A 23,055-nucleotide genomic window follows, 5' to 3' on the forward strand; every position below is an offset into this window, starting at 1 on the left:
AAACCTGAATGTTTATACGCTGCTGAGACAATAGCCACGAAGGGACTCTCAGATTTAGAAAAGAAAGAAAGGAGGTTCCTTAGAAAGATTCTTGGACCCATAAAATCATCAGACAAGTTAACGTTTCGCATGAGATCAAACCGAGAACTATACCAAACAGTTTGGAAACACCACCACCACAATGAAAAAGAGGAGATTGACGTTCTACGGACATATTAAAAGGATGGGATCGGAGAGACTCGCCAACAGGATCCTCACCTTCCAGGAGAACAGGAAGACACAAGTCCCATGGGTAAAAGAAGTCCACCGAGATTTAGAAATATGTGGGATCACGGCAGAAGAAATAATAAACAGAAAAATCTTCAGGCAGAGAGGTGCGGAGGTGAAGGACCTAACTGATGAGAAAACGAGGAAGAATAGAATATTCTCGGCAGAAGAACGAGCACGAGCAAGCCAACGGATGAAGGAATACTGGCGAAAGACAATACGATTATAAATGCGAGCATTCTAACGTTTCAGCTATCATAGAAAGTTAAATTAGCTACGTATTAGGCTGTTACAAAAATAAAATAATCAATATAATTGTATTTGATCAACAGATCATTAAAAATACCCGATTTCACTAAACTCGCTGTTGTCTTTAATTGAAAATTTTTCCCTTCTTTGCGTCTCCAAGCTTCGTGCGACCTTGGACATCTGCATAGTCTGCTGATTAGTTCATGAACAAGTCAAGAAAATGTTATACGTGCATTTTTATTTTCTCGTTGGATGCAACAAGCGAGCGGCAGTACGTTCACGTGCGTGCATTTCGTACAATAATTTAAACGTTTAAATAATTAATATTTTAAATTCTTATTTCACAATTTTTCCATTATACAGTACCATTAGGCCTCCCCTCCCCCTAATGCAACCATGCCTACGTCCCCTCTCTTCGGCCCGCTTGTTCACAAATGATATGCCGATGTACGGGTTATAATACGCTTACATCGTTATCAGCTATGTTTGAATGTAATTGAAAATCTGTCTTCTAGAACGCCTCCTACATTTCAAACATTCGATATTTTCAAAACACGGTAGGCCTACCGGTATTGTCTTTGAAAACCACTATTTTGCGTATATTCTATTCTGCCAACTATCCCATCCAGGCTTTATTTAGAAATAAACTACTATATCTATAGAATAAACATTTATTTTAATCTCATCGTTATCCTATTTATCCTAGAAAATTGCAAACATTTTGGGTATATATGCGACAAAAGTCGGTCTCACACGTCTGACATTCAAGTCCCTCCTGCTGCCTGAGGATGCAGTTGCCTAGCAACGTGACAGTTCACATAGCGCATGCGCTCAATTGTGTACTGTGTGGGTTGTGGGTGTGAGACGTGAGACCCCTGCCGGGTAAAAAGGTGGTTTGTTTCGGTGAAAACCGTACGATGGTTTATTATAATGTCGTGGACCTCTCAAGAGCAATTAGAAAACGAAATACCATCCCCAGCCGAAACGGAGGAAGCTCCATATGAACCGTGAGTTACGGAATCGTCTGCCTTACCTAAACCTTATACTATAGAGTGACGTCACAAGAAAAAGCGTGGTGCCGCAATTGTGACATCATAGGTCACTGTAATATGTTGAAGGTTCTGTTTGTTTTGATGTAAATACTGTACATTCTATGTAATATTCACTTGTACATTACACAGGCTACACAGCGTAGGACAACTTGATTCTGTTGCGTCTCGTGTCTTATCGCTCTTTCTGCAGTAATCGGTATTTTCTTCCTGGCGTTCTGATTCGTGATTGGTTTGGTATTTACGGTGCGATTAGATTGCTTTAAATATAGCAACAAATGTTACTTTAGTGTCTTTTTTTTTCTTTCTGGATTATCGCAGTAGTAACATTAATACTCCTCTTTGTTAGTCTTTCGTTCATAGCGTACAATACCCTGAATGATTGCAATTAGCCCATCGCAAGAATGTTAAATTATGTCGTGGAAATAAGTCAAATTTGTTCTGTCATTTCATGAATGTCCTATGATGATATATCACACTAACGTCATTCATTTTTAGACTTAATACTTGCTGTTGTACCCATTGTTTAAAAAAAGAAGATCGTTTACACACTGAGTGATTCTGATTTAATCAAACATAAGCCCCTGCCCGCATTAAAAAAGTCCAACTGAATGTATTTCCTTTCTCAGTCCACTACTCAGGTAATCACTATTACTGGGATTATGATTAGGGATGGCATGGGGATCTGAGCTGACTGGCAGTACTTTCACTTATCTCTTCCATAACCCTTTACCGTTCAACTTCCCGAATTACTCGTAGCTATTAGCTTTGTGAACGATTGGATTTTGAAATTAATTAAATGCCGTATGAATCTGGAATTTGCCTTATTTTTATGTATGTTTGAGGTTATTATGGTATAGGGTCTTGATCCTTATTTTTTGAACCCGCATTATCTCGGGTATTTTTCTCCCCCCCCCCCCCCTTTTTGCTAGTAATTTTTTCTTGTCACTTGTGATGGGATTTATCTGATTTACTCTAGGCTAGATAGAATCGTAGCCAAAGATTTTGTTTATGAAGTTAAGACTTGGAAAGAATGTTAATGGACTTAATGGAAAATGTTCCTACATTATTTTCATATAAGGACATTAAGTTAATTTTTAGTTTCTCAGTTTGTACTAGCTCTCTAATGCACCTATAAACAAACAAACACACAAACAAAACAAACAAACTTTTATCAGCTTACTGTTATTTTCTCTTTCTGGGTTGAACTGTATTTTGTGTACATTACCAAATGTACAGGTTGCTGCCTTAGGATACTGATTACCTCAGATCGAATTGGGGTGGCCTACATCTGTTGCCTTAACAAAGAACACTTCAATGTATTCAAGACATCTGCAACCTGTATGTAAGGTACATGAAGCAACAACACAGTCCATTCACATATACTTGGGGACAAAACACGACGACGATGCCTCACACAACTACACTCCAGCGGCAGCCTGGTGTCTGTTAGCAGCTTATAGGATTTACTACTTGTACTATAGCCGGAGTTGCCAAATCCTCTCTTGAACTCAACACGAAGGGTGAACACTGAAGAGAGTGGAAGAAAGTGGTTTGGCAACTTCTCCACACCAAACAAGGATCACTTAGAACTCGTTAACTCAGCAGGGTGCAGTGTGTGATTGGCTACAGGCTTCCAGCTTACTTCCAGGAACTGAAATTGTCATGTTTTGCCCCAAGTATAACAATCCCATTTTCCTGGATGTCTCTGATGGTGCTTTCTCTTCATTGATTAGAACTTGCAGATTCTCAGTGATAATATCACGCATGAAAAATAAACTTCGTAAGTGTTGCAATAAATAATTAAGGAGACATTGATTTTACGTTGCACTATTGAGACTGCTGCGATTCTGAGTGTTTCTTATTGCATCACACAATTTTGAGTTACTAGGTAAATGAATTAAATCAAGTTTGATTTGTATAATCTCACATAGATTTTATGATACAAAATGCAAATGAAAAACCTAGTAAAACTATGACAACAAATTTGCATTCCTGTGACGAAGTACTATCTCATCCAAACCAGCAGTGATTGCCAACATTCTTCCCACAGAGTTCAGGCATTTGAAGATCGTAATCTGGTGGAAAGTACATGCTGTACATCATTGTCATTACTGGCAATGCAGCATGAATTGCAACTGCATCTAGCTGAGTATGAAGCAGTAATTCGTCACTGAAGATGTCAGAGCGGACTAGGGTTCAAATGACCCCAGTCGCCCTGCCATCCACAGCTACTCTGTCTTTCAAATAAAGAAAAAATCCTCTCATAGTCATGTCGTGTCCAGGTCTCAAACAAGATTCCTGTAGACAGACTGGAGGCTGCAGAGACGGATATAAATTGATGTAATTCAGCTAGGTGATGGATGTTGTGTGGATGGTTAGCGCAACAAAATTAGGACAATTTCTTGTCTTTCTTTCGGTCCACTACCTGCCAGTTTCCGCCGTCCTTGTCAGTTTCAATTTTTTCCTCATCACCATCCATGATAACGAGTGCTTCAGTCTCCATTGTCTCCTCAGTAGAGGGTGACTTAGGGGCTTAGCACTCCATAAATAATGAGTTCTCTGATTTGGAATGGTGGGCCTTCTTTTTGTCAGAAAAGGATTATCTGTACCTCCTAAAGAAGGAAGATCACCCTCCCAGTGCATTCTTAAGGATGTATCCTCCAGATCACCATCATCAATGTCCCACTCCAGTCACCTGGATGTGGTTTTCTTATCCAGATATTCGGAAGAAATTTAAACCGATGGTCCCTCTGAAATTCCCCATTGCCTTTGCTGAGAAGGCAGCGAAAATGCGAATAACATCTGCAAGTTTTGTAGCTTCCTCTCCTGAGAAACCATCAACTAGCATTGAGACAGTTCCTTATAGCAGTAATAACCAAAAAAAAGAAAGAACAGGTCACTACGCAACCATCAGTGAATACACGATTGCCGAAAACATCTGGGAAATTTATTCACAGACACACTAGGCTGGGAAGTCCTCTGCTACTAGGGCAGTGGGGAAGACTTCCCCAACCAGCGTTGGCAAATCCAGCTCTCGTACCAATACCCAGGAAAAGAGGGAGGAGAAGAGGAAGCCACAGCGCTCTCCTAAAAAGTTGGAGAAGAAGCCTTCTCCAACCCAATCGTGGGTCAGAGCATCCCCGAAGAAGACCGGTAGACCATCTGCTGGCTCTCCTTCAAAGAATAAGGAAACAGTGGGCAAGAGCGAGAGGCCCCGACAGTCTCCTCTTTGATCCTTTTCAGGGGAACCCAGTTCTCCCAGAAAGAAAAAGACCCTCCATTCCAAATCAGAGAGCTCATCATCTATGGAATGCTCAGTCTCTAAGTCACCCTCTACTGAGGAGACAATGGAGATTGAAGCACTCATTATCATGGATGGTGATGAGGAAAAAATTAAAATTGACAAGGACAGTGGAAACTGGCAGGTAGTGGACCGAAAGAAAGATGAGAAATTGTCCTAATTTCATTGCGCTAACCATCCACACAACATTCATTACCTAGTCGAGTTACGTCAATTTATACCCATCTTTGTGGCCTCCATAGTCTGTCTACAGGAATCTCATTTGAGACCTGGACATGGCGTGACTATGAGAGGATATTGTCTTTACTCTAAAGACAGAGTACCTGTAGATGGCACTGCGACTGGGTGTGCTTGTACCCTAGTCCGCTCCATACTGCAGTTGCAGTTCGTGTTCCGTTGCCGGTAATAACAACGGGGTGCAACGTGTACATTCCACCGGATTACGATCTTCAAATGCATGCACTACAAGATCTGATCGCTCAGTTACCTCCTCCTTTTCTCATGCTGGGAGATGTGAATGCCCATTACACACTCTGGGGTTTTCCATCTTCCTGTGGTAGGGGGAGTATGCTCGAACAATTGATCAAGCAGTTTGATCCCTGTGTGCGTAATACAGGGGAACCAACTCATTTCAGCAGCGCATATGGCACATTCTAACACATGGATGTCACTATGTGCAGTCATGCACTAGTTTCCTGTTATAGTGGCAAATGCACAATGACCTCTATGATAGTGACCACTTCCCAATAATTCTAACTCTCTTAAATCAAAACCACTCCGAAGTAACCAAGCGCTGGTCACTTCGGCGGGCAAATTGGCCAGAATTTTCTAGACGCGCAGTGATGGCCGATGACATGCTGGAGTCTGTTGACGACCACGTTTCTTTCATTACTACTGGAATTCTAGCTGCTGCAGAGGAAACAATTCCTTCCTCGTCCGGTATTCGTTGCCAGAAACAGGTCCCATGGTGGACCAACGAAATTGCAGCAGCCATATGTGATCGCCGATGGGCTTTTAAGCATTTTCGTCACCGGACGAGTTGGCAGTGTGGTTAGGAGCGGGCAGCTTTGAGCTTGCATCCGGGAGATAATGAGTTCAAACCCCACTGTCAGCAGTCCTGAAGATGGTTTTCTGTGGTTTCCCATTTTCACACCAGGCAAATGCTGGGACTGTACCTTAATTAAGGCCACGGCCACTTCCTTCACATTCTTAGGCCTTTCCTATCCCATCGTCTCATCGTCTCCATAAGACCTATCTGTGTCGGTGCGATGCAAAACAAATTGCAAAAAAAAAAAAAAAAAAAAAGCTTTATCATCGGAATCCTACGATGGCCAGTCATATCACATTTAAGCGTCTGCGTGCAGAGGCCTGTTTTTTGATTCGAGAAATTAAGAAATCTACGTGGGAAAAGTATGTGTCTTCCATGACGGCACTTACTCCATCATCACAAGTGTGGACAAAACTCCGCCGTATTGTCGGAGTACAGAATGTGCCCTCGGTCCCCGGAATCTCCATTAATGGAGATATAGTTTTGATTCCTTCAGTCATTGCAGACCACATCACGTCACATTTTGCGTATATGTCCAGCTCTGGGAGACACGACTCTGCATTTCTACCAATTAAGCACGAAGCAGAGGCACACCATCTCTCTTTTGCCTCTAGTGCTTCACATCCCTGCAATGTACCTTTCAAGGAGTGGGAGTTGCGGAGTGCACTCGCGCTATGCAGAGACACGACTCCTGGACCGGACAAAATCTGCAATCGACAGATGTCTCAAGGATATCCTCACCCTATTCAACAGAATGTGGAGTGAGGGTTTGTTTCCATCTCAATGGCATGAGGGAATTGTGATACCAATTCCCATGCCAGGTAAAGATCCAAAACTTCTGGATATTTATAGGCCAATATGCCTTACAAATGACCTTTATAAGCTATTTGAAAGGATGGTTAACTGGCACCTTGTGTTGGCCATTAGAAAAGGAAGGTCTCTTGTCTAACTAAAAGTGTGGTTTCCGCTCTCATCGATCTGCTGCTGATCATCTGGTCAGACTGGAGAGCGCCATTCAGGAGGCCTTTCTTTGGAAGGAACACCTAGTCGCCGTGTTTTTTGACCTGGAGAAAGCTTACGATACTACCTGGCAATATGGAATTCTCTCCACACTACACCAGTGGGGATGATTAGGAAATTTGCCAATGTTTATTGAAAACTTCATGTCCCTCTGGCTCTTTCGAGTCCGAGTAAGGAATGCATATTCTCAATATTATGTTCAAGAAAATGGAGTACTTCAGGGATCGGTACTGAGTGTCATGCTGTTTGCAATTGCCATCAGCGGCATAGTTGCTGCTGCTGCTGGGCCCGCAGTCGTTCCATCGCTGTATGTAGATGATTTAGCTCTACATTAGAGCTCCGGAAGCGTGGTGTTTGCTGAGGGACAGCTACAGCAAGCTATTAACTGAGTCGACAGATAGGTCCTGCAACATGGTTTTCGATTTTCAGCTGCGAAAACCTCAGCTGTAAACTTCTGTCGACATCGGCTTGTGCATCATGAACCAGAGCTCCGCTTGCAGAACAGTATCTTACCAGTGGTAGACACCTGCAGATTTCTGGGTCTCTATTTTGATAAGAGACTCATGTGGCAGCCCCACATCTGTCAGTTGAAGATTGCCTGCATGAAGAGACTTAACATACTTAAGTTTCTCAGCAGCACTTCGTGGGGGGCTGACTGTGCAGTGCTGCTACGTTTTTACATGGCAACGGTCCTCTCTCAAATTGACTATGGAAGTGCGGCTTATGGCTCAACATCAAAATCTATGCTGAGCCTTTTAGACAGTATTCACCATAGAGCAGTTAGGCTGGCAGCGGGAGCTGTCCGTACTAGCCCCATTCCCAGCCTGCTCGCTGAAGTGGAGTTCCATCTTTACGGATAAGGAGGCATCAGTTACTCCTCACATATGCTGCCAAAATTCGTGAAATGCTACTACGTCCAAGCTATAAATGCATCTTTAGTACCCATTACCACCGAAGGTACCAAGACTGGCTGAATGCCACACAGCCGGTTGGGTTTTGAATTGGTTAGTTCCGTGACCGGAAATACGTCTAGATCTACTCCGTAGATCCAAGGTGAACACGGATTCCACCGTTTATCGGAGGTATTTCCAGGGCTTCGTTCACCAATATCCGGCCGCGAGACATGTCTTCACGGATGGTTCTAAAATCGGAGAAAATGTTGGTTGCTTCTTCGTCACTGAGGAAACACTCAAACGCATGTATGTGTATGTAGCATGTATATTGCAGAGCTTTACACCGTCTTAGAAGCTCTGCAGTTTGCACTGGGTGACGAAAGAAACCACTTTCTTATGTGTACTGACTCGTTAAGGTCTCTGCAGTCTGTTGAAACCTGTTTCTCTCAACACTCACTGGTGCAGCAGATTCATGACCTTCTAGCCAGGTTAAATGATGCTGGCACCAGAGTCACTTTTGCGTGGTTTCCAAGCTATGTTGGGATTGCGGGAAACGAACTTAAGGATGAAGCTGCAAAGAAAGCAGTACTTTTACCTCCAAGACCTATCAATGTAGTTGCTAAATATATTTGTTCTCCGCTACGTTGAACCATTTTGGCATCCTGGGAATCAGAGTGGCTAGCAATCTGAACTCCCAACAAGCTGAGAGCAATTAAGAAGACAACTATCATGTGACGGTCCTCTTTCCGGCCTTCATGGAGAGAGGCCATAGTATTGTGTAGGCTGAGGTTAGGTCATGGACGATCTACGCATTCTTATTTCCTAAAGTGGTGCCGACTTCACCGTGGCCCACATCCTAACAGAGTGGACCGATCTCTCTGGCTTAAGACGGAGCCTTGGCCTGCAGGAAACACGCATACTAGCGACAGTGAATTAATCATGGGTATGTAAATTATAAGTGTACTGTTACTCAGGGAACGCACATTCCCTTTTGATTCATTAGTCATTTTTTGGCCTAATACATTAATTTTTTGTTTTATTTTGCACTGCGTTTCCAAATTCCTTCATTGAATAAATAATTTTTATTTTATTTTGAATTATTTTCCACTAATTTGTTCAGAGAGGATTACCTAGTTGTACTTTCTCTTAAAACAAAAATCACCAAATCACCACCATTCCTCAAGATAGCCTCCAAGAGACACATGTTTTTTAACTGCAGAAAGTGATGGATTCTGATCAATTAAGGTTTTAAATTTCCAAGAAGTTCCCAACTTTCAGTGTTTCCCGAAAATGGCTCCAACTTAATGGGAGGTAATTTAATTGAGTGTATAAATGACAAGGCAGAAGGCAGCTCATCGGGAGTCTGATTCATTGTTAAATTTGGAGTTGCATTAGAAAGCTCCTTATTGATATCTCGTGTAACTCTTTAGATCATGCCTTTAACAGTCTCAGTATATTCTTCATAAGTCAGTATATCCATCTCGTATTCACCGTCCATGAGTTGAATTATGTCATCTAGCATGCAGTCTAAAGCTTCTTCATTTCGGCCCTTGTAGAACTGGTATTTGTCCAGGAGGTTAATAGTATTAGCAAAGCGCGAAATATTACCTCTTTCTCTGGTGCGTTTTATTTTCAAATTATGCATCTTCTCTACGTCAGCCATCATGGATGTATGCAAGATCAATTTGTATTTGTGAGACTAAGGGCACAAGGACCTTTATTACGTACTGTGCATGACAGATTATTACTACCTCAAAGGTTGTGAATAGTAAACAATTCAGTTTACAATCTGTGATTGTGAAATGTGACATCACCATGGTGTCAAGCACACCAGTGTATAATAACAGAATTGAAAGCCGTCCACTTCATGACCGTATCGATTAGTACATTCAACAAATTAATTTAAAAACCACCTAATCGATACTTTATTTTTGCCTTGGGCAAAATTAAAAATACATTAGCACACACAGAACATGTTTTGACCACTTAGTGGTCATCTTCAGCTGTATAAACATAGCTTAGATGAAAACATTTGGACAGTAAGCACATTAAACCTTAAAACTATGTCCAATGATCTTTATACAACTGAAGATGAGCACTAAGTGGTCGAAACATGTTCTGTGTGTGCTAATGTATTTTTAATTTTGCCCAAGGCAAAAATAGTGTCAATTAGGTGGTTTTTAAATTAATTTGTTAATATCAGAATCACATGTATGCGATAGATGTCTTGTGCAGTTCAACTAGTACATAATTCCCCTCTGCGTGAATGTTGAACATTGATGGATATGCACTACAGGGAATAAAACTGATAGGCAGTGTCTTTTAGTCATCGATCTGCTACAAGGTTGTGATGTTATTCAAGACATACTCATGTCTTCTTACTGGAAATACTGGTTCATCGGCAATGCTATATTTATCAAGCAGCACAGTACAATATCCACACATTCCAATTACTTTTCTTCCAGGTTTTGGCTCCAGATGTGGGGAAATTATGTATACAAACAGTTAAACACTTCATCTTGTTTGGTTTATTGGAGGTGTTGAACTGCTGAATGGCTGGATTATAGAGATTGTACTGTAGTGTCTTTCTGTGGGTCATGAATAAAGTAACGGCAATTCTTCTCTTCCCTGTATTCATCAATACATTGGCATCATCTTCCATGGAAATGGTGCAGTCGTGTTCCCATGCTCTCTTCAGTGGCACGAGCAGAGAAGGTTGAATCCTCCGTGGAGGGAGATTACACTTGATATATCTAGTAGGTCTTCTTCCTGGGAGAAATAGGTTCTCCCAGAAGGAGTTCAAGCTTCTCTGTTTTCTCTTCAAACCATCTTGGTCTTAGGTGGACAATACAGGAAAGTTCTGTTTCTAGTCTCATTGGAGAATGTATATTCAAAACTGTGAATGGGTATAGTGTGACTTTCCATTCTATTCATGAAATGATAGGAAGGTGATTTTTCAGTCCTTATTGGGTATTCTTTTCCCCATACACCTGCAAAGAAAGTTTCTCAGCAAATATTTTTCCCAGGTGACATTGGCAATAACGCACCTGATTAGTTTGATCATTTTATGGCCACAAAAGGTACTGGGTTCCCTCTTGTGACTCTCAATACTTATATGGATTTCTTGCTGATGTGTAGCACTGCTGACTGTTTATGCGGATCTTATTAAGTGCTGATTGAAGCTTTTTGGTGAGATTTAACTTTCATACTTCATTCAGAAAAAAAGACGGAGAATTCTGGAGCAGCCAGATTTAAATTTAAATTTTGTCAGAACATGAGGATAGAATGGAGCCAAGCTCTGTATTCGGGAGTCGAGTGGTTCAAACCATACTGCCCGCTGTCCTGTTCTGTGGTTCCCCATTTTCACTTCCAGGTAAATGCCACAGCCGATTCCTTCCACCTCCTTACCTAGTTTCATTCATTTTACCTTCATTAGTTCATTAGCTTGATTACCTCCTCAACTGAGGTTGGTTCCAGGAAGAGCATCCAACCATCAAGGCATGCCATCTAATTTCATATCACCTCATTCTCGACACCATAGTAGGAAAGGGATCTAAGGGGTGGATATACATGAGAATAGAATAGAATAGTTTCTTCAGTATCTTTATCACATCTGTTTTGGGAACAAGGGACAGCTTACAGTGCAGTTCACTCCAACATTGATAGTGTGAACTCATATTTTGCCTTTCTAACTTTTACTTAATATTTTTGGGTTGATATTCTTTGACAAACCATAGAATTGTGCTTTCCAGACTTTGCAGAGTTTGGAGGTCTACTGAGCATCAAAGATTTTAAGATCTTCTTACTTAATCATTGTCTACTTTATGGGTCTGCTATGTAACTTTCACATATCTTCATATTAACAAGGCTTTTTACAGCATTTCTTATCTAGAAAGGACTCTGTGTGTTAGCCTTAAAATGGGCTATCGACCTTACAGTTGACGAGCAAAGAAGGTCGAATCTTCCGTGGAGGGAGATTTCACTTGATAGGCTATATCTAGTATCTAGTAGATCTTCTTACTGGGAGATATAGGTTCTCCCAGGAGTTCAAGCTTCTCTCTTTTCTCTTCAGACCAGACATGCAACACTCCGCCCAGTTATTCTATCCTCACCTTCTAACAAAATTTAAATTTAAATCTGGCTGCTCTGGAATTCTCTGTCTTTTTGTACATTATTCTTCAGCTTTGAGAGTTCATATAGGTTCAAATAGTTCCTGGAAGATTCAAATAGTTCCCAGAATCATTTTTTTCAATGATAATAAATAATAATAATAATGATAATAATTAATGCTGTGCAGGATATTTTTGAATTAGTTGTTGGCAGCAATCATGACGTTACTTCCGTACAAATTTCATGTCCATGGCCATTATTGTCTCCAGGGCAACTGTCTTTTTTTGGTTGTATGTTATACATGTGTCACATTTGATAATGTCTGATACAAGTAATGTGCAAATTTCCAATTTTGTGTTTTATTACACAAATTTCCTTTACAGACATTAAGAATGTGTAAAGAAGCTTATGGTGAAGCAGCGATGAGAAAAACCCATTGGTTTATGCCTGGAATAAAAGTTTTAATGAAATTATGCAAGTATCAAGGACGATCCGTGCAACAGTTGACAACTATGACAAACTAACCAAACATTCATTGTGTACCAGTACACGATGCTATGAGGGGTGACGAATTAAAAACTGTTTAAGATATATTCAGCAGAGGTTGGAATTTCAATTGGAAGTGTTCACATAACACTTCACAAAAATTAAAACCTGTATTATGTTTCTCAGTGCCAGCCCCGTGGTGTAGAGGTAGCGTGCCTACTTCTTATCTAGAGGCCCCGGGTTCGATTCCCATCCAGGCCAGGGATTTTTACCTGGACCTAAGAGCTGGTTCGAGGTCCACTCAGCCTACGTAATTAGAATTGAGGAGCTATCTGATGGTGAGATAGCGGCCCCGCTCTAGAAAGCCAAGAATAACGGCCGAGAGGATTCGTCGTGCTGACCACACAACACCTTGTAATCTGCAGGCATTCGGGCTGAGCAACAGTCGCTTGGTAGGCCAAGGTCCTTCAAGGGCTGTAATGCCATGGGGTTTGATTTGGTTTTCTATTATGTTTCTCATAAGTTGGTCCCAAAAAGCCTTGACTCCTGAACAAAAATACATGCAAATGGCTCATCAAATGTAAACAGTATCGCTGACCAAGATGTGATTTTTTTAATAACAGAATTGCTGGAGATGAAACCAAATACAGAATTACTGTATTTGATGAAACTTAGTGCTATTCGTATGACACAGTGCCTAAATATCAAGCATGAGAACAGTGTTGCAAATCCTCTGAAATTTCAGAAGTTTTTCAGATTTGTAAAGAGATTCCAGAAAATACAAAATTAGGTGGAAATCTTCCGAACTGTACTTTGCCCTCACATCGTAGTAGATAAAAGTAACTGGATGGAAATTGCAATATATGTGTTTAATTTTCCTTCAGTTGCCATTGGTTTTAAGAGGAATTGGGATGTAGATGGGTCATTAACGTGCCTGTGGTATGCGTCTCTCACATGTAGACAATCTTAAATGACAGCTACCTCCACTGACAGTAAGATATCAATGATACAAGACAGATCATATCATTCTAAAAGGGTTTATGAAGATCTATGTTTTCAGTCGTGGAGTAGAGTTTCCACGTCTGATGAATAATGATATATACAAAGACAGGGAGGATGAAGAAGAAGCATAGATTGAGTGAAAATGATGAAAGTCTATCTTTAACTGTTGATTGTATGATTAATTAGTTTTATAATTGCATCTTTGTACAACAGACTAAAAAATAGACTGTATTAACCAAGTCAACTTTGAGAAGCATGGCTTCTATCGCAACAAATTTAATTTTAAGTAACATCATCAATGTTACAATATATTTATATTTATAAACATCTTCCAAAATTTTAAGTCCTACCTTCTGAAATTTTGGATATGACAACACTGCATGTGAGTGGAAATCCAAAACATTTCAAGAAAACAAAAATTCCATAAAGACATTAGTAAAGGCAATGTTATACAGGATATTTTCTTTGAGGATCAGTGTCTTATATACCATAAATTTATTCCTGAATGTCGTACTGTAAACAAGGAAATGTACATAGACATCCTTCTTCACCTCAGTGATACAGTAAGAAGGAAATGACCATAAAAATGGATGGTAAATGGCCTTTTTCACTTGTACAACAATGTACCTGCATATTAGTCAGTTTTTGTCAAAACAATTACCTTGCCAGCCACAATGTGACAGTTTTGGAGTATCCTCCATACTTCCCAGATCCGTCACTACCTGACATCTTCTTTCCATAGCTTAAATCATTTGAAGGAATAACGGTTCACGAGCGCTGAAATAGCCGTCCAACAATAGGTCTACTTCCAAACGCTTCATTCACGTGTGTTGTCGGTAGTTTGTCATCACAGAAGGGAACTATTTTGAAGGAAATATTGTCTATATGAATGTCGAGTGGTTCATTTTTGTGTTACTGACAAATTCTGGAAACTTTTTGAAGCTAGTATGTATTTATTTACACATTTAAAGGATATTATTTTAAGGATGTTACCTGCTACCTTTTAAAGGTAGAAAAGAGGGACAAGTACCTTGGAAATTACATATTACCTGGATGCTGAGGAAAGGCTAGATTTGCCAGAAGTGACACGATTTTTGTGTGTGGATGACTAACAACTTTCTACTCTCCCAATAGTCGTGCATCACTTAGGTTTGAGCTGGAAGCTTGAGATTGGGTAGGATGATAACTTCTTTTTTCTTTTTTAAGTTTGTTTTACGTTGCACCGACACAGATAGATCTTATTGCAATGATGGGATAGGAAAGGGCTAAGAGTGAGAAGGAAGTGGCCGTGGCCTTAAATAAGGTACATGGCTCGTGAATTGTTGTTCCTTCAGATAGGCACCGAGAGAAGAAGAAATGTCGAGCAAGGAATCTTTACATGACTTTAACTATGGACGAAAGAAGGTAGATTAATTTCTTGTAGGACTCAATATTGTACTTTTATAAGTAATTTTAAGATCCCTATTTAAATGGAAATTTTCTTTCTTGAAATGTGTTGGAATTATTCCTTCATCAGTTTTATTTGTTGATAATGTCTGATTTGGCTATAGTAGTTGATTTTGCTCATTTTTTATTGGTTATTTATGTTAATTACAAATAATTCTGTTTAGATAATGTAACTTAAAAGCTTTTTGCTCTATCAAACACACTAATTCATAACATAATACTGTGTATGAAAAAATGGTATGTGACTTTTAGTGCCGGGAGTGTCCCGAGGACATGTTCGGCTAGCCAGGTTCAGGTCTTTTGATTTGACACCCGTAGGCGACCTGCACATTGTGATGAAGATGAAATGATGGTGATGGTGATGATGATGAAACATACACCTAGCTCCCGCGCCAGTGAAATTAACCAGTGATGCTTAAAATTCCTGGCTCTGCCAGGAATCGCTCCTAGGACCCCTGTAACCAACCATTTAGCTATTGAGTTGGACTGTGTATTAAAAAAATGCATACTATTAAACAGAATCTTTTAAGTTACATTAACTAAGTCTACATTGCAAAGTATGGCTTCCTTCTTAACAAAATCTGTTTAGATGGTATTAGCTTATATTCTCTTGCTCTTTAATTCATCTAGTTAGCAGCGGTGTTTCCTGGGCCAGAAGTTCAGGTGTTGTTATAGATGAAATTAATGGATTAAATATAAGTCCACACATTTTGCCCTCCATCTCTTTTACCACATTATTCATATCACAAAATTAATTAATGTAATAGAAAGACATGGAAAAAATAGAGAAAATCTGCAGAGAATTACGATTTTCTTTCAAAGGTGAAATATGTACTTTGGCCATTTCAGTCACTTCACCATTTTGAAATTTTATGTGCTGTAATAGTATAGTGTTGCTAAACTGAAGTTCAGAAAAATAACAAACCACCATCGGCAGCCCTGAAAATGACTGGGCATGGTCGGCCACTGTCAGGCACTTGTTTTTTGTTTTTTTTTTGTTTTTTCATTATAAGAAAGTGATAAAAACTAGAGTATAAATGCTTTCACTACCCATATTAAAACATTTAAACCTCCAACTTGATTGCTTAAGCAATAACACACTCGCACAGAACTTGAAAACAAAATCAGCACAAGTTGGAACCTGAAGCAATGCCGTGATCAGGTTTAGAAAGCATGAAGCAAGTGTACTGAGAGCGTATGCACGATTCTAGCAAATGAAGCTGCTGAGTTGTTGGAAACAGAACCAACGCCTTGGCAGCGTGGCAGACTCTTCTGGAAAGTGCTGAGAGTAACTACAGTATATGGAGCGGAACAACGAACAGTAATGAAAGAAAAAAACACTATAATGTAATATTACATTTAAACAAATGAAATAAAATAATTTATTATTTTTCTTTCAATTTTATTTGCACATTGACACACAACAAACACACCCTGAGAAAACGCCACTGCTAGTTAGTTTTAGAATGTTTTCTTCAAATCATTGTCTTTCTGTTTGGATGCAATCAGTGAAATCTTAAGTGATACCTGATGTCCTATCTCAGGGTTTGTTTCCAGGGTGGGTGAAGAGGTACAGCGTCTGAGTGTGGTCCAGTCTTTGCCAGACTTATTACAAGAAGACAATGTATTGTGTATGCAACGTGTGGTACCCAAGGTGCAGCAGGCACTACCTCAAGCCAGTGCAGAATTCCACATGGCTGCTAGTCACACCTTCCTTACCATCCTGGAGAAGAAGCTGGTACATCCACGAACTTTCACTCAAACTTTTCTTCACAGTATTGTGTCATCCCTTGAGAGTAAGGATCCAGGTAAGCTGTTGGAAAAGATTTTTTTTGGTGAAAATATTCAGATATGATGCATGAATAATTTCTAATTAAAGTTACCGCATTACTTCAAGATTTAAAAATATTGCTCAACATTCAGAATACATAACAACATGTGTTGTATTAAATGCCCATTCTAACTGTTAAAATTCATAATGGGTAACAAAATTCTTTGTCGCTTATTGTCTCTTCGTAGCATATATATTTATGTGTAGGCTAATTCATGAAACCTACTTTGCTGATGATATTTTTGATGTGATATTCTCTCTGTAAGTAACAATGTATCTTCAGTTTCTAGCTGACCAACTCTAAAAGGGTAAGTTTGACCAGTGAAACTACACATTTCCCATGTTATTTGAATCAACATAACTTACTCAACTAATTGAAGATAACAGTAACGTATAGACCTTACTTTCATTAATTAAGTTTTTCTAATTTGCCAGTTATTCTTTGTACATCATAGAAGAATAATCTTTCCTTTTTCTTAGCCATTGTCAGCTTACAAACTCCCAGCCAGATTTTTTTTGGTGGAGTTGCCAGCTCTATCTAGGAAACTCATGTGTAAATAAAAATTTCAGTCATCAAGTGATGAAAGCAGGTCCAAATACATATAGGGTCATTATTGTATTTCCTAATATTAATGTTTTGTCTGATTGTGTTTGAAAAGGATATATGTGGACTTCTTTGATTTCTTTGTTTTCTGTTCCTCAGTGGTGGCTAATGCATGGTTGGAGACCCTGTTGGATGTGATGGACCTTCTGCCAACTGATGTTATTCGCCAAGAGATACTTCCAATAGCTGTAGCTAAGGGTCAGTTGAATCAGACAGTTTCCAGTCGACTGACAGCCAGTAAATTGCTGGGTAAAGTGTGTATGCGCTTTGAGACATATACTTTGAAGAAAGAAGCACTGCCATTGGTGCAATCATTGTGCCAGGATGTGAATGCAGATGTACGAGCGTCCATGTGTTCTCAGCTGAAGTATGTTGCCAAGGGATTTGGTCCAGAAGGTTGCAAAGTGGCACTTTTACCCTCACTTGTTGAACTGGCCAATGATGAGGAGTCCAAAGTGCGATTAGCTGCTCTCAACACCATTGTAGATATTCTTTCGCATTTGCAAGCAGGTTAGTAGCTCGTCACATATATTATGGTTCAGCAATCTTTGGCTAACAGGCTTTATTATAACAGTGATTGTGACTCTTAAGAAGTGATGTAAATAATATAATTTTATGAAAATGAAATCTGTGATCCCATCATCATCATCATCTTCACTGATTCTTGACTCCACCTGACTGTGTGGTTTTTTTTAAATTTGCTTTACGTTGCACCGACACAGATAGGTTTTATGGCAATGATGGGATAGGAAAGGGCTCGGAGTAGGAAGGAAGCAGCCATGGCCTTAATTAAGGTGCAGCCCCAGCATTTGCTTGGTGTGAAAGTGGGAAACCATGAAAACCATCTTCAGGGCTACAGACAGGGGAATTTGAACCCACTATATCCCCAATGCAAGCTGATAGCTATGTGACTCAAACCACGCGGCCACTTGCTCGGTCCGGCTGGATGTAGGAATGAGCAAGACTCCTCTTGTACATCCTTATATTTGAAGGGAACAGATGACTAAAAGTCTCATAACTAGACCGTACTAGTAAGTAATGTATTTTAAAGAATAGTTATTACTAAGCAGCAGGTTTCTATGACATGTCTTATTACTTCTAACTACAGTAGAACATCGTTAAGACATTTCTGCAGAGGACAAGGGAAAAGAACGTGTTAATCGAGAAAAAGTACTACTGAATACATGAATAAAAACTATCCAACAGGGATATGGAAACACTAGATAAGATTTTTTCCGACATGACGGCATTTTACATCGTGTATCCGTGGGTACAGTGAGAACTATATCTACCATTTCCAAAGATGAGAGGAGAATATTAAAAGGTGTGACAAACTCGAGAGAACAAATATGAAAACAAAACGTTTTCCATTAGGGATTATAAAATAACAGTGTACTGAAAGGTGTGAAATAAAAAATACAACAAATATAAAAACATTTGCACTAGGGTCCATGATCATTTTGAGTATTATTGCAGATTACACTCTTTTTAAAATGGTAATAGAAGCCTTTTATTTTGGACCAGTGGGTTATTAGATATTATTTTCTGGTCTCACTCTTAGACAATGAATTGGAGGTTACACTCGACCATGTGCAGCTGCGACTTTGGCTGCCATTTTGAATAACAAAACTTTGATTCGACTAACTGGAATGATCGAGTCGAAACTTGAAGGTGGGAGTTCCGACATTCATGCTACCTCTGCACACTTAAAGATGCATGTGCCAGTCCACTTTCTGATAGATTTTAATTTTGTCTTCACTAGTAAAGAATTTCATGACTTGTTCCAAATCCATAACTAGGCTGTCATGAGACAACTTCACACGATTACGTTCCTAATCCAGATGCAGGCTATCAGGCAACAAATATTCGCTATCATTCACTGTACCACTCAACAAAAAATAAATTTCTAATTTCTGAATGGAATGCGAAATACAAGCAATTCAGCAATCTCGCTGCTAATCGGCAAGCAAAATTAAACATTCTTGAGGCTAACAGCTTGCTTTCCAAAGGTGCAACTTATCCTGTGAAGTTCAGGAATTCAAAGCTTTTCCGATTATCACGCAACTTACCCGAGTTTGAAATCACGTTCCTTTCACAAGAAATGACAAATAACATTTTCAGGGCTAGGAAAAATGTGATCGTACAATAACAAAAATTCGTAACTTGGTAAGTGAGGTATTTTTATATACATTTAATACGATAAGAATCATTCTAATAGATTTTAATTTTGTCTTCGCTAGTAAGGAATTTCACGACTTGTTTCAAATCCATAACTAGGCTGTCACGAGACAACTTCACACGACTACGTTCCTGATCCAAATGTAGGCTATCAGGTGACAAATATTCCCTACCCTTCACTATACCACTCAACAAAAAATAAATTTCTAATTTCTGAATGGAATGCAAAATACAAGCACAAACAGGCTCACTGTGTTATTCAGCAATCTCACTGCTAACCGGTTAGCAAAATTGAACAATTTCAGTACAATTAAGAAAGACCCGACCCAAAAAATAGAGAAAAACCTAGAATCATTGATCAAAAACATTCTTTTTCTATTTGATGATTACAAAAAACCGACACTCACAACTATGGGTATAAACCAGGAACAATCAACCACTTAATCAACAAGATAAAACTCAAATTAACAACAAACCTCATCTCTGACAGACCAAAAAAATCCAATTTTACTCCTTTCAGTTATAACAATCCAGACATTTACCAGGTTTCCAACCCCCTAAGAAACCAAAACACTTGCATAGCCTTTAAGAACAAATAACACCAACCGAAAATTATTTTTCACTCATAACACAGTCAATTCAAATAATAACATTTACTCAGGTTCAGGCATTTACAGACTCACTTGCACCCGATGTAACGTCTCGTATATCGGACAAACTGGCCGCAGCTTTCACACTAGATACTTAGAACGTTATAATGCCTCCAAACACAACAAATTTTCAGCTATGAGCTCCCACTACTATAGATCAAGACTTTACTACGGTAATCGTCGCCATAAGACCTATCTGTGTCGGTGCGACGTAAAGCCCATAGCAAAAAAAAAAACTTTACTATTATTAAAAAAGTAGGCAACGGGAAATTAATGAAGGAATTAGAAAACATCTATATATTTTCAGACCAATATTACAACAAAAATTTAAACCATAATGATATTATTGATGTCAAAAACCCATTATACAAGATTTTACCATAATTGTTGCAATACAAAAACCCATTATATGAGATTTTACCAAAATTGTTGCAATCACTAAACCATAAACATAATAAACAATCTAAAACTATCATCTTCCAGGACCCCTCCCACTTTAAGAAACACAGCTCCCTCTCCCCCGCCCCCACTAGCCAACCACATCCAGTAGCACATAAACTTAACGCCCCGCCCAACCCACCCCCACCTCCAAACCCTCCCCTGCCAATCTCACATCAGTATAACACTAGAAGCGCAAATGTCAGTCATTCAAACGCTACCATGGAAACTAATTAATATTACAACAGTCGAAAAGATAAATGAAATTACACACAACATATTTTCTCCAACTCACTTCATCTTTAACCAATTAACATCACAACTCGAAGGGGTAAGTAGTTTCACACACATTGTTTTTTCCTTTGTTCTCTCCTTCTCCTTTAATTTTATTCCTTAACATTTCATTCTCCTCTTGTTTCAGACATAACACCACAAGCTCTACTCAACCTCGCACATTTCCTTTTGACTTTTAATATAAGAAGCTACAACCACGTCTACCTACTAATATAAATATAGCTACGTTTCTGACGAGTACTTGTCCCCGCTCCTAAGTGCTTTAAGAAGTTTGCCGTTTTATCTTTTCACATAAGATTAACAACTTCAACAGACAAACAACTTTGACTTTTATCCTAAATATTAAGCTATTATAAGCTCCTTATGCCATCCCCAGAATAAAGCACCATATTTTACCAGTTTTCATTTCAACGCAGCAATTTACATATTCATTTTGAACTTTTAACTCACTACTTGTTACCACATTTGAAAACAATACATTCATAAAAATCTATAATAAGGATTTATTATAAGACTTTGTCATAAGAGTACTTATAACTACTGTCTTCTACTTGCTAGTTTTTTTTTTAGACATTTGTACCTACAACAGTATCATCTTATTTATATTTTAAAACTTTGTTAAAAACTATGAATAATAACAATCATGATCCTGATTATTCATTCTTTCAGGTATGAGATTTTTAGGCTGATGATGCCCTCATTATGGGCAAAACATGTCCCTGAATCTAATATATTAAGATCTTAAATTTAAATAAAAACTCTTATGTATTGAATAGGTGGAATTGATAATCTAGTATTATTCTTTGACTTTGGGTGCATAAATGTAGGTAATGGAAAAAAAAGATCGTGTATGCTGAACCACTCATAATAATGGATGCGTCAGTGACAGGGCTTATGCTGTAATCAGGGACAGACAAAAACTCATTATAGCAGACTTCTACTGTAGTTTCTTGTTCCGGTGCTCCTGTACCAGGTACTGGATTTCAACTTCTTGTTGGACTGATTTCTGTTTTTCATTATCTAGCCTCTTCTTTGCTGCATTCCTTTCTTTCACAGCAGTTTTCACCCTCTTATTCCACCATGGGGTTTCTCTCTCCCTGCATTTTTCATTTTTCGAAGTGTCGGACCCCTTCCATTTTTTCCTCTGATTAGTGTTATATAGAGGATGGTTGCCTAGTTGTACTTCCTCTTAAAACAATAATCACCACCACCACCACTCCTCACTTTCATCTATCCTATCCGGCCTCCCTTGGTCAACTCTTGTTCTTTTCCGACCCCGACGCTATTAGGTTTGAGAGGGCTAGAGAATCATTTTCACGCCCTTCGTGGCCCGTGTCTTCCTTTGACCGATATCCCCCTGTGGGTGGGGGCGGTAGAATAACACCCACGGTATCCCCTGCCTGTCGTAAGAGGCGACTAAAAGGGGCCCCAGGGGCTCTGAACTTTGGAGCGTGGGTTGGCGACCACGGGGCCTTCAGCTGAGTCCCAGCATTGCTTCCACTTACTTGTACCAGGCTCCTCACTTTAATCAATCCTATCCGACCTCCCTTGGTCAACTCTTGTTCTTTTCCGACCCCGACGCTATTAGGTTTGCGAGGGCTGGGGAGTCTTATTTTCATGCCCTTCGCGGCCCTTGTCTTCCTTTGGCCGATACCTTCATTTTTCGAAGTGTCGGACCCCTTCCATTTTTCCCTCTGATTAGTGTTATATAGAGGATGGTTGCCCAGTTGTACTTCCTCTTAAAACAATAATCACCACCACCACCACCACCTTTGACCGATATCTTCATTTTTTGAAGTGTCGGATCCCTTCCATTTTTCCCTCTGATTAGTGTTATATAGAGGATGGTTGCCTAGTTGTACTTCCTCTTAAAACAATAATCACCACCACCACCACCACTCTCCCTGCATATTGTGCTTGTCTTCTGAAACTAGGATGTTCTTGAATGACAGCCACTCTTCTTCTGCTCCTTGTTTTTCATTATTTGGTAATTTGGCTGATTTCTTTCTCTGGCATTCTTCTTTCTTCCATTCTTCTTCTAGGTCTTTATCTTTGGCATTTTATTGCGCTTGACATTCTGCACATGGACATTCCCAACGTGCGACTATCGAGACCTTCACTCGGAATAATCTTAACATCAGTGATAAACTGGCTAGCACTCTTATCAGTCATTATATAGTCTGTTA

General features: G+C 39.4%; 1 protein-coding gene across 1 annotated transcript in view; it reads left to right on the forward strand.

Annotated features, from left to right (window-relative positions):
- The first annotated feature begins 1,404 nt into the window (after positions 1-1,404).
- The window catches only part of LOC136871708 (uncharacterized), a 245,700-nt gene continuing 224,049 nt past the window's right edge, over positions 1,405-23,055 (forward strand). The window contains exons 1-3 of the mRNA XM_068227141.1: positions 1,405-1,523; positions 16,432-16,682; positions 17,409-17,819. Coding sequence (XP_068083242.1) covers positions 1,447-1,523; positions 16,432-16,682; positions 17,409-17,819 — 739 coding nt within the window. The 5' untranslated portion in view covers positions 1,405-1,446. The remainder of the gene's footprint in view (positions 1,524-16,431; positions 16,683-17,408; positions 17,820-23,055) is intronic.

Source organism: Anabrus simplex, chromosome 1, assembly GCF_040414725.1.
Source record: "Anabrus simplex isolate iqAnaSimp1 chromosome 1, ASM4041472v1, whole genome shotgun sequence".
NCBI lineage: Eukaryota > Metazoa > Arthropoda > Insecta > Orthoptera > Tettigoniidae > Anabrus > Anabrus simplex.